Here is a 12,294-nt window from a genome sequence, read left to right as displayed (position 1 = left end):
TCAAACACCATGTTGATGGTAGTATTGAAACATATAAGGCATGCCTTGTTGCCAAAGGTAATACCCAAGTTGAGGGTCAAGATTATTTTGATACCTTCTTTCCAGCTGCAAAAATAACTACTGCCAAATTGCTTTAGCACTTGCTGCCATCAACAATTGGCAACTTTAATAACTTGATGTCAATAATGCATTTCTACATGGTGTTCTTAATGAGGAAGTTTACATGATTCTTCCTCCAAGCATGAAATCCTATAAACCTGACCTAATGTGTAGACTTCGGAGATCCCTTTATGGTCTCAAACATGCAAATGGGTAGTGGTATGCTAAATTATCTATTTTTTTCCTCTCACATGGATATCAACAATTTATTTCTGATTACCCAATGTTTACCAATCACGTAGGGGCATCCTTTGCCATTTTACTGGTTTATGTCAATGACATTGTTTTATTTGGTAATGATATTTTTGAAATATCTCATATCACCAAATTGTTGGACACTATTTTCACATTAAGGATCTTGGGGGTTTTAAATTCTTCCTTGGATTTGAAGTTGCTTGTAGCAAATATGGTATCAACATCTGTCAAAAAAAATACACTATGGATATTCTCGATGATGTTGGCATGATAGGTTCAAAACTTATTTCTACACCAATTGGCTATTGCACAAGGTTGCATCAAACCTCTGGTACTTCTTTACTTGACTCAGAAGTTTCTTCATTTCGCAAACTCATTGAGAAATTGATCTATCTCACCAATACTTGACCAGATATTACATTTGTAGTGCAACACCTTGGTCAATTTGTGTTTAGTCCAACATTTGCTCGCCAACAAGCAGCTTCTAGGATACTACGATATCTTAAAGCTTTTAGTGGTTCAGATTGGGCTATCTGTATTGATACTCGCAAATCCATCACTAGTTTTTTCAGTTTATTTTGGTTCCTATCTGATTTCATGGAAATCAAAGAAGCAAGCAATTGTGCCTCAAAGCTCTTCTGAAGCTAAATATAGAGCTCTTGCTAGTGCCACTTGTGAATTACAATGACTTACCTTTTTACTTCAAGATTTTCATGTTGGATTCAGACAACTTGTTTTTGTTGTTTTGTGAGAATTATTTCCCTCTTCATATTGCAGCAAATCCTGTCTTCCATGAAAGAACCAAACACATAAAAATTGATTGCCACATTATCTGGGAACGATTGCTAGCTAGTCTCATCAAATTACTTCCAAGTTCGTCTGCAAATCAATTAGTTGACATCTACACCAAAACACTGCCTCCTAGCGCATTTAAGTTTCTCCACTCCAAACTATGAATGACTAATATTCATTTCTCAATTTGAGGGGGATTTTAGCATACCTATTGTTAATTATGTTGTTAGTTGCATTAGTTGGACTACAGCTGGTTAGTTACTTACAACGGTAAAATAATGAGTTGTTACAGGTAGTTAGATTGAAAGATATCTCAACTTATTGTATATAAACTTGTATCATCATCTTCGTGATTCAATTAAGGAGAATACCAATATTTATCATTTCTTCTTTTTTAGTTTTTCAACTTGCTACCTTTTCTCTTCTCATCATTCATGGTTTCTCTTGAGTTCATAAGTTTATAAATATTAAACAGTAAACAAAATTTTAATTATGTTTTTTCATTTTTATTTTTGTGATATTCTTTTTTAAATCATGCATATAAGAATGATTAACCAATATTGTCAAATCCCATTTAAAAACTATTAAACCATTGATGTCATGTTGGCCGGCATATCCCACATTAGTAATGTCATTTTAGTAAAAAGTGTTACATCATTAGTGTTCGTGATAGTATTATGTCTAAACTATACCCGCCACAATATAATTTTTGTATCTTTTGTCGAACAAAGCAATCAGACAAAATAAATAAAAAATAGAGGGGTATAATATTCAATATTCTAATAATTGAGTATTCATATGTTTCATTAGAAGATATTTTAATGAAATTTGAAAAACCGGATGAATTATATTTTTAAATTTTGTTTTTGTTGAGAAGGTATAGTAAAAAGACTAAAAGTGAAAAAAATTACATAAACTAAAAATCTTAAAAAATTAAAAACACAAAAAAAGAAAAAAAAATTATAGACTAAAAGAAAAAAGTGGTATATACAGGGGCATGGAAAAGTTAAGCCTTAAATATAATATACAAGTTTAATTGAAATTAAAAATCACATACTTTTTATTTTTTTTCTAACTCAAAATTCGACATTAATTTTTAGTTATTTTATGGTGATGATTATGTGATATTATCCCTGACGTGATACTAATAACATGATATGTTGATGTTACACATTTGGACTATTTTTTCATGTGACGGTTGCCGAAATCAACATAACATCATCAATACAATATTTTTAGCGGAGTTTGCAGTAAAAAAAAAAAAGTTTAACAAGATTTGAGAACAAAGACTAAAAATAAAAAGTTTTGAGATTTTCAAAAACGAAAAAAAAATCATATAGCAAAATCTTAATTATTTCATGAATAAACAAAAAGGGTGGGAGGCTGATGATGACGTCATGCTTATAGTCCCTGGTAGTGGATTTGAGCCATGTGTAAGCCTTAGTGCACATCACTTTCGGATAAGAACGACCCGACCCGGATTAAGAAAACCACGTGCCGTTAACTTTTTTTTTTTTTTTTGAAAAAAAGTTATACACTCACGAACCCATTTCCGTTTTCAATCTCGCTTCTGAGTTCTGCACTTGATCCTTAGCCCTGGATCTTTACGCTTTTCGGTATCTTCTAGAAAGCTCAAGTTACTCACTTCGATGTTGTTCAGTTTCAGTTAGTGATACTTCTAATTTCAAACCGTTGTAATCCCTTGGAAATTTTTTTCACTCTCTTAGCATCTAGGGTTTACTCTATCATTTTTTGCGTTTCAAGATTTTCTGAATTTCTTTTACCAATTTTGTTCGCGTTTTAAGGTCAATATTCATGCATCTTATTAGTGCATGGAGAATCCCTGTGAGGTGCTCGGTTCCAAAGGGTTAATTAGAAGGCATGAATTTGTGAGGATCATAATCCAGTGTCTATATTCATTAGGGTACAGTAGCTCTGCATCGTGTTTGGAATCGGAATCTGGTATTTCGTACAAGTCCAATGAGGTTAAGTTGCTTGAATCACTTATTTTGAACGGGAGTTGGGACGAAAGCATTGATTATCTCAATTCCATAAAGGATGAGTTGGGTGAAACCAGGGAATCTGCCCTGTTTCTTGTGTTCAGACAGTGTGTTATGGAGTATTTGAATTGCGGCGAGTATGCCTTAGCTTTAGGGGTGTTAAGGAAACAAGTTTCTGCCTTGGATGCGGGCAAGTGCAAAGTTCACAGCTTCGCTAAGTGCTTGCTTTCGTTTAAGGATAGGGAGTTAGGTGCAGTTGATGGTGGCGATGTTGTTGTGCATGATTTGCGAAAGAAGTTATTAGCAGATTTGGAGAAGTTGTTTCCTCCTCCGATTTCGGTGCCTGAAGGAAGGCTGGAGCATTTGGTAGAAAATACTGTTATGTCTTGGGTTGATTCGTGTATGTATCATAGTTCGTCGAGTCCAATTTCACTTTATGAGGATCATCATTGCAGCAGGGATCAGATTCCTACTACAACGACTCAGGTGAGTTGGCAGGGTATTGAGTTTCATGTTTAGATCCATTTGCAAGTCATATCCAATTGTTAATCAGAGACTGTTGTAATATTTATGGCCGCTAGAAACTATATTAGCAAGTCATGAGACTGGTAACAGTTTTTTGATATATCAAAGATTGGAATGATATGAGATTGTTTTCCTGATCATTTGATCCCTAATTTAAGACTAGAGATTGACTATGGGGACAGCTTCTGTGTGGCAAAAAGAAGATGGATCATATTTGGAATCATGGACATAAATTCCAAATTAATCTTTTTCTAACATGTGATATTATATGCTTTAGATATTAATATTAAATAACATTTTTCTCTTTCCATCACTGCAGATATTGACTGGACATAAAAATGAAGTTTGGTTTGTTCAATTTTCTAATAATGGAGAGTACCTGGCCTCTTCATCCAATGATTGCACCGCCATCATATGGAAGGTATTATGCTGTTGTCATTATTTTAGCTTTAGATGATTTATCCTATATTAATGGCTTTTTTTCTTAAATGTCAATTTGTGTTTAAGCTCCCAATATGTATGAGAAAAAAGTTTTATAGCTATTACTATTCTATTTGAGATCTCTGACCAATATACATTTCCTATCCTATCCGATAAATTACTAAATTTTTTATTCCTGTGTTCTGTATCCTAAATTCCAGACACCCATTTTAAGATCAGAGTAATACCTATACAATATCTGTATTCTGACACTGGTGTCCTATCTGATATCCATGGATATATGGATGGATACTTAAAATATCTACCCAAATTACCATCGAGAGAACCTATTGAGTTTAGACTGATGGGTTTATCTTTTGAGGTAAGGTTCCATGCTAGTTTTGGTCTTACTAGTTACTAGATAGAAAGATAGAAATGGTCAATGCTTCTAGGTCACTTGCTAAGCCACTTCAATAGCCAACCCACAGAAATCCTATCTCGTAATTGCCTGATTGGATACCTTCCAAATGGAGTTTGGAACACTTGCTGAGGCTGGAATTCCTTATAAAAAAATATTTTGCTGTCAAGGAAACAAAGTTTGGAGCATAATACTAACAGTCTCTAAATCTACTGTTATAAATCTGTTGTCTTTCTCTTTAGCTGTCAAAGTGATATTATGATATTCCGTTTGTTGGAGATCAAGTAAAGTACTCAATGGGGGCAGATGGTAATTTTATGATGCTGATAAAGACTGAAAATAAGCTTGTAAATTGTGATATGAAAGAGAAGTTTCTTCATTCTATTTTTTCAGTTATGAGGCAGAGGAAGTATTAGTTAACATGTTAAATTATGCAAGTGGGGTCATTCTGCCCTCTAAATTTTCCTTTTTCCACTTCATTCAAGACATTTTCACTACAGTTTTTTTTTTTATCGGCATTTTCACTACAGTTGACCCATGGATCATAAAAGTAGGATGTAAAGCACGCTATGTTCATTCTCTTGGCCCTGAATAATTAAGGCATACCCTCATGGTTATACAGAATCTAGGTTTATCTCACTAAAAGGAATGTAGATTGCCTAGCAATGACAGGTTCATTGACAGTAGAGCTGTGTAGTTTCTTGTTAAAATATTAACATTTATGCTAATCAATCACTGATTATCAAGCTAGAAGTTATTTTTTTGTCAACTGTGATTACTCTGTCTGTAAATCTATCAATAACTATTGGAAAATGTGAGTGGCTCCACAGCTCATAAAAAAAATAATTCAACACAACTCTCACCCTTTCAAACATTTCTAATGTTCTGAAATACTTCTGTCAGGTGCTGGAGGATGGGAAATTGACATTGAAGCACACACTTTATGGTCACCAACATGCTGTATCTTTTGTAGCATGGAGTCCTGATGACACCAAGTTGCTTACATGTGGGAACACAGAAGTTTTGAAGCTGTGGGATGTTGAAACAGGTACATGCAAGCACACATTTGGGAATCAAGGCTTTGTTGTCAGCTCTTGTGCCTGGTTTCCCAACTCAAAACAGTTCGTGTGTGGCAGTTCTGACCCTGAAAAGGGCGTTTGCATGTGGGATTGTGATGGAAATGTGATAAAATCATGGAGAGGAATGAGGATGCCCAAGGTCGTAGATCTTGCTGTTACTCCAGATGGTGAGTATCTTATCAGCATATTCATGGATAAAGAAATTCGGATTCTGCACATGGGAACCTATGCTGAGCGAGTCATTTCAGAGGAGCACCCAATCACATCCCTTTCAGTTTCAGGAGATAGCAAGTTCTTCATTGTCAATCTAAACAGCCAGGAGATTCATATGTGGGATGTGGCTGGGAAATGGGATAAGCCATTGAGGTTTATGGGCCACAAGCAACACAAATATGTGATAAGGTCATGCTTTGGTGGATTGAATAACACGTTTATCGCCAGTGGTAGTGAGAATTCACAGGTACTCCCCTTTTCTTGGTGTTCATATATAGACATTCCCTATAACCTACTCACCTGTTTTACAAGGCATTCTTATTGTTAGTAAACATCTTACTACTAATACAGGTATACATTTGGAACTGCCGGAACTCCAGGCCTGTAGAGGTTCTATCTGGGCACTCCATGACTGTGAACTGTGTGAGTTGGAACCCCAAAATACCACAAATGTTGGCATCTGCAAGTGATGATTATACCATTCGTATATGGGGACCCAGCTTACAAAAAAAAGAAGGCCAACTTGAGTAGATTAGACACGTTGCATATTAAAATTTCAAGCTTAGTGTATAGCTTATACACGTTTTAGTATATTCTTTTTCCCCCCGCACAAAGTCTGTTCAGGTCACAGCTTGAGTTTGTAAAGTCTTAGTTTACCCATGCAAGAATTTTGGAATTTTGGGCTACATTTCACATCTGTACACTGTACATCTCCTTTCCTTCGTTTATTACTCCCTTAATTTGTCACATTTCGTGCAGAATCTAATACGTTGAAGTCAGGATTTACTCTTTCATCACTGTGATTTGAAAATGGTAGCAGTATATTCCTTTTCTTCCCCAAGAATATGTTTACTAGTCAGTTGGATAGATCTATGGGCAGCATGTGCTGTAGGTCCCCTGTTGGCAGAGACAGGCATAATAATCATCACATCTGCACTCAGCACTTTGCGGCTTCCTAACCGGGTGCGTGCACGATAATACTTATACTTTAGGAAGTAATTTTTTTTTAAGATGATAAAATAATAAATATTTTTTAAAATAAATTCAATAAAACTCGTTCTGAATTTATAGGCAATTTAGTGCATGTTTGTGGGTAGTTTCTTTTCAGTTCGAACATGATGGGGTCGAGACCTAGGATGCACCAAAACGGGCACCAGGACGGAGGACGGAGGACGGAAAACGGTAAATATAAAAATCTCAAGATAGGCTAGGAAATGACAATTTTTTTTAATATTTTTTATCATTTAAAAAAAACTGAAAAATTAAAAAAAAAACATGAAAAATAAGTAACAACAATAGCATATTATAAACTTAAAGATAATCCAATGGTCTACCAAAATAAAGCATTAAGGTGCAAAGTGCAAAATTAACATTAAAAAGTATTACAAACAAGTTAGTTTAATGTCTAAAACAACAAATAAAATAAAACATCAAGCATTGTCAACATTATTGGTGATTAACTCGTTCTCCAATTTTGGTTCATCGAGTGACAGTTCTGCAAACTCTAAAAATCTCACATCCTCCATTGAATCAAATGCATCATCACTAGCATCCCACATTTTGGTCTCCTCATCCTCTTGATCGGAATTTCTTGATAAGAGACAAAGGTTGTTGTGAATGTAAACCAAATCTTCGACATGATTTGGATTCAACCTATTCCTCTCAAGTGAGTAAATGAAAAAGTAAGTACTCCAATTTCGCTCACAACAAGAGAAAGAAGTTGATTGTCCAAATAACTTGAAAGCCAAAGATTGAAGGAAAGGAGTCTTGGCATCAAAGTTAGCCCGCCAATTTCTAGGATCCAAAGAGTATCTCTTTGAAAGAGAAGTTGGATCTTCAAATGGACCCATCATAAGTAAGAATTGAGCATACTCATCATAGACTTTATCAAAATCATCACTATTAGGAAATAGTCTCCAAAAACACTTCATTCTTTCATAAGAAATTTTGGTATCTCTATGGGGAGCAACTCTAAAGTGATCCTCATGAAGTCATCCATCATTATAATACCTTCATTAAGTATCAAACAAAAATAAGCATTACACATTTATCAAAAGGAATTGTTTTTATCAACATAGAAAACTGACTTTAAATAATATATACCTTGGATTCAACGAGTGGGCTAGACAATGAAGAGGAGTATCGCTCTTTGTCCAACGAGCTATTAAGACTTGATATATCGCATCATAAAATGGATAATTCTTCAAGTGAGAGAGTTTTTGTTTCTTGTAAATATAAAGTTTCACCTTCTCAATCATGGAATCCCATATCTCATACACCAAGTGAAGGCATAGCCTATCAATGTCAAAAACCCGAATCATGTCATAGATTGGTCTTGTGAAATTAATGATGTTGTCTATCTTATCCTACCAATCATCATTCACAATCTTCTATTTCACAAAGTTTGGCTTCCCCGTGTCATCCTCTCTATAAGAACTCCATTCTTGACTAATGACCATTGCTTGAAGACCTCTCTTGATTAGCTTAAACCTCTTTAGCATCACGACAATGGAGGTAAATGAGTATCTACAACTAAAAGCAATCTAAGAGGAGTAAATCGATTGAAGATTGCCAATCTCATGTTATAGTTCATGATGAAATTCTTGATTTGTATGGCATCTCCATGAATGTCAGTGATCCAATTACACAATTCAAATGTTTTCTCATTGCACTCCATATTCTGAGCAGCACAAATGTTTTTCAAAGCAAGGTTAAGAGTGTGGACAACACATGGTGTCCAATAATGTGAGGATACATGCTCTTAATTATCTTTCCCGCCCCCTTACAATTAGTTGTATTGTCAGTTAGAATTTGCACCACATTTTGATGACCCACCTCATTAATCACTTCCTTCATCAAATTGACAATGAAAATTTTATCTTTCACTTGTCCAAAATAATCCATAGCTTTAAGAAACATTGGACCTTTTCCATAAGTTGCCATGAAATTAATGAGAGGCTTTCAAGTAGGATCACTCCGACCATCAGTCATAATTGTAACTCCTTTATCTTTCCAAGTTGCTTTGATTGGTTGTAACAACAACTCAACATTGGTTTTTTCTTAATGAAGTAATGTGATGTGCAATTTATTGTAACCAGGAGGAATATAACTTTACAAGGTATTGTTAGCAGCAAAAGAATAAGACATCAAATAATGTGGATTTTGTTAGTCGTTATTCACGACTAAGTTTTGTATTAAATATTTGCACAAAAATAACGCTTTACCTCCAATTTATGGTTCTTTTTGTAAGAATTGTACATATTTTCATGTTTAGTTTGATTTTATATAGTAGATACTCCCATTTTGTGAATTAATGTTGAAACCACTTCAATTTCAGGTTAAAAGAAGAGAAGGTTCAAGTAGTTGATGTCTCGCTAAGAGAGACATATGTGCTTAGCGAGTGACATCCGCTAAGCAAAGCATGCAGCTCGCTTAGCATGTTGGAAAACCCTAGAATAGGATCAGTCAGAGATGTGCTCGCCCAGCATGCCGCAAACTTGTCTAGCGAGTAGATTGTCTCTTCTCGCGCTCAGCGCGCCCAGCTCGCTAAGCCGAATTTCACTTACTCTCGCTTAGCGAGCTAATCTCGCTAAGCGAGCCTTCAGAAGCTGAAATGTCCAAGTAACCTTTAAAACACGAACGTTGGCGGAAACAGGGGAGAGTAAAAAAATAGAGCCAAGAGAGAAGCTGAAGCAACAGAAGTCAAGTCACCAAGAGAGTTTATGTTAGAGGAGTGAGATTAGAGTTCTAGAGGTTGAAGGAGACATCCTCAATCCTTCTTAGCCATTTTCTTCCACTTAAACTCTGTTCTTCCTTGTATTGGACGTTCATTTCTTGTAATGGAAGGCTAAACCTCTTGGTTGGGAAGTTCTGTTGAACCCTTGATGTAACATTATTTCACTATCTATTTAATGTTGTTTTTCTGTGTTCATTGCTTCTAATTATGCTTATTTTTACATGCTTGTGGCTTGACCATCCATTTGTATGTATAGTCAGGATTTTTAGCATTGGAAAGTGCTTTAAAGCCTTAGAACTTGGTAGAGTAAGCTAGAAAGATGTATGTTTAGGAATGAAGTGCAGCGATTTAGTCCATGTTATGCTGTAGACTTAATGCAACTCTTTTTGGCTGAGTTTGTTGAGGGATCAATGACAAGGTTTAAAGAGAGTTGGGCCCATTCACTAGAGGGATCTTGGTTTGTGTAATTTCTCAGCATAAAAATACTAGGATAACATTAAATAGAGAAAAATACATAATAACATCAAGGAAAATTCAGTAGAACGACTTGATACTTTTTACTTGACTGTTTTTTACTTCTCAAACTTTAGATATTTAGTTTGTATTTAAATAGATTTTAGAAAAAAAACCCAACTTGATATTTACTTGCTTTAAGTTTATACAAATGTTTGCTCATTGAATGTACAATTATGAGTGAAACAAATTTTCTGTGGATACGATACTCGATCTTACCATTTTATTATACTACTTGTGTGAATCGATACACTTACCGACCTAGCAGCATAGTGAAACAAATTTTTTGCAAGATTAAATGGCAAACCACCTGTCAAATGCTCTCAAAATGGATAGAAAATCAGATTTTCGTTTTTTAAAGGAGGAATCAAGTACCGATTGAGATTGAGATTGACATGGTAAAGGAACATCTTTAGCTCTCGACTCCTTCTTTTTCCTTTCAAACTCTTCTTCCGCCCTCATCATTTCAATCTATCTTGTCAGGCTATTTTTTTACAAATAGCAATTCCTAATTTTTCTGGCCGTCGAACGAGGACTCAAGGAGACAGAGTAAAAGAGAGAAGTAAAGAATCCCTAATTTTTCTGTTGATTTCCTTCTTTCCTCTTTTATATATTTTTTTATTTAATTTTAGACGTTGGAGACATGTGCGTAGGCCCCCACCGTCCCCAATACGTTCCCGCAAAATACCACCATCATCCCCGTCTTGGCCAGCCGTATCCAATAAATTGACGTCGTCCTCGTCCCCGTGCAATACCGAAAATGGGGGACACCACCTAGCAGGTGTCCCCGTGCTTCATAGGTCGAGACTTGCAAGCTTTAGTTGGGTGAGTGTTTTAGTTGCCTAATCATGATGGACTTCTACGGTTTTGTAACTAGTGGTAGGTGATCATTTGTAAATATTTTAACGCTCAAGTAGGATATAAGTAAAATTATACTGGTTTATGTGATTCAATTAGTAATTTACTGGTTTCTTGTTCTACTTTTTCTTAAGTTAAAACCTCTTTTTTTACTCTTGCTAGTCTGCATGAGTGCATCATGTTCCGCATTGTGCGTAAGGAATTCTTTCACCATCAAATTCATTGTTCTAATCCAATAGTTATGATTTGATGCACTTCATTTTATGCTAGCACACCAGATTATAGGACTGCAACTCCTCGGATCGTGTAACCCGTTGAGGTGGCGGAGCCAAGAGCTTGTAACACTAACAATCTCAAACAAAACATAGCTTCCTCCCTCAACGGTGTTGAAAGGGTCGAGTATGATCCCAATCGTTACGACATCCACCACCACCAATGTTGTGTCGCTACTGGAGCTGCATCGTCTAGGCTCTTCCACTTGATCATGAAGATTTGGAGCCATCACGTGATATCCCGGTGAGCTATGAGCCAAAATTTGGTGGTGCTAGGAGTACTAGAGCTCGGGGAAGCCATGGAGGAACAACATTGTTCTTCAATCAAAATCTGAATCAGTTTCTTGGTTTGAGTTATTGAAAAATAAAAAATGATCATTATTTTAGAAAGATCATTTGACTTACTTTAAAAGAACTAAATTGAGTATTTTAAAGATAAAAAATCAAGTTCAATATAATTGAAAATATAAAAGACTAAAAATCTATTTTAGTCTTATTTATTCAGTTTTTTTACATTATGTATGAAATACTTATACTTATGCCAAGGGATATTAACTATATTGTTTAAGATATTTTAAATGACTTCAAAACTAAATTTTGAATATTGCTTTACATGTTTGATATCATAAATGTTTTTATTTATTTATTTACTTTTATTCTCTTAATTAGCACTATTGTACCTAAGTTTAATATTTATTTTATAATTTTCAAGTACAGTGATGGTCAAATATGGAACATACTAGTATTTTAATCATTGTATTATATAAAATAAATATTTAGTTTATATAACTATTAAATATTAAAATTTAATTTAAAATTAAATATATTAAAAATGTTAAATAAAAACTACAAGGGAGCATTTGTTTCACATATCAATCTTTAACGTGGGAATAAGTATTGTTAAAAATTATGTTTGATTAACTACTAAAATTTTCTGGAATTATTCTTTATTTTCCAATGAATTATTAAAATATGTGTTTGGATGAGTTATTTTTTCAAGAAATATAACCCTGTTTTCTTACCATGTGTTTGATGATTATGATAATCATAATAGGAGTAAGAATTGCCTATTAAAAAAGAGCATTGGAGGGAAAGAAAAAAAAAATCATAAAAT

General features: G+C 34.6%; 1 protein-coding gene across 2 annotated transcripts; it reads left to right on the top strand.

The window, feature by feature from the left end:
- Positions 1–2,683: 2,683 nt before the first annotated feature.
- Positions 2,684–9,730, top strand: LOC114400280 (WD repeat-containing protein WDS homolog). 2 transcript variants are annotated; one of them, XR_003663928.1, is made up of 6 exons: positions 2,684–3,632; positions 3,991–4,092; positions 5,413–6,048; positions 6,153–6,764; positions 6,899–6,983; positions 9,139–9,730. XR_003663928.1 is itself a non-coding variant. In XM_028362648.1 (5 exons), the coding sequence occupies exons 2-5, from the start codon at positions 2,979–2,981 to the stop codon at positions 6,330–6,332; spliced, it is 1,572 nt and encodes a 523-aa protein (XP_028218449.1). In that variant the 5' UTR covers positions 2,744–2,762; positions 2,952–2,978; the 3' UTR covers positions 6,333–6,595. The 2 variants fall into 2 exon arrangements, 1 of the variants encoding a protein (XP_028218449.1); XM_028362648.1 differs by lacking the exons at positions 6,899–6,983; positions 9,139–9,730 and having other exon boundaries at positions 2,744–2,762; positions 2,952–3,632; positions 6,153–6,595.
- The last annotated feature ends 2,564 nt before the right edge of the window (positions 9,731–12,294 follow it).

Source organism: Glycine soja, chromosome 19 (genome assembly GCF_004193775.1).
Source record: "Glycine soja cultivar W05 chromosome 19, ASM419377v2, whole genome shotgun sequence".
Taxonomy (NCBI): Eukaryota; Viridiplantae; Streptophyta; class Magnoliopsida; order Fabales; family Fabaceae; genus Glycine; species Glycine soja.
Note: the sequence above shows the minus strand (reverse complement) of the source record. Positions and strands in the feature narration are given on the sequence as shown.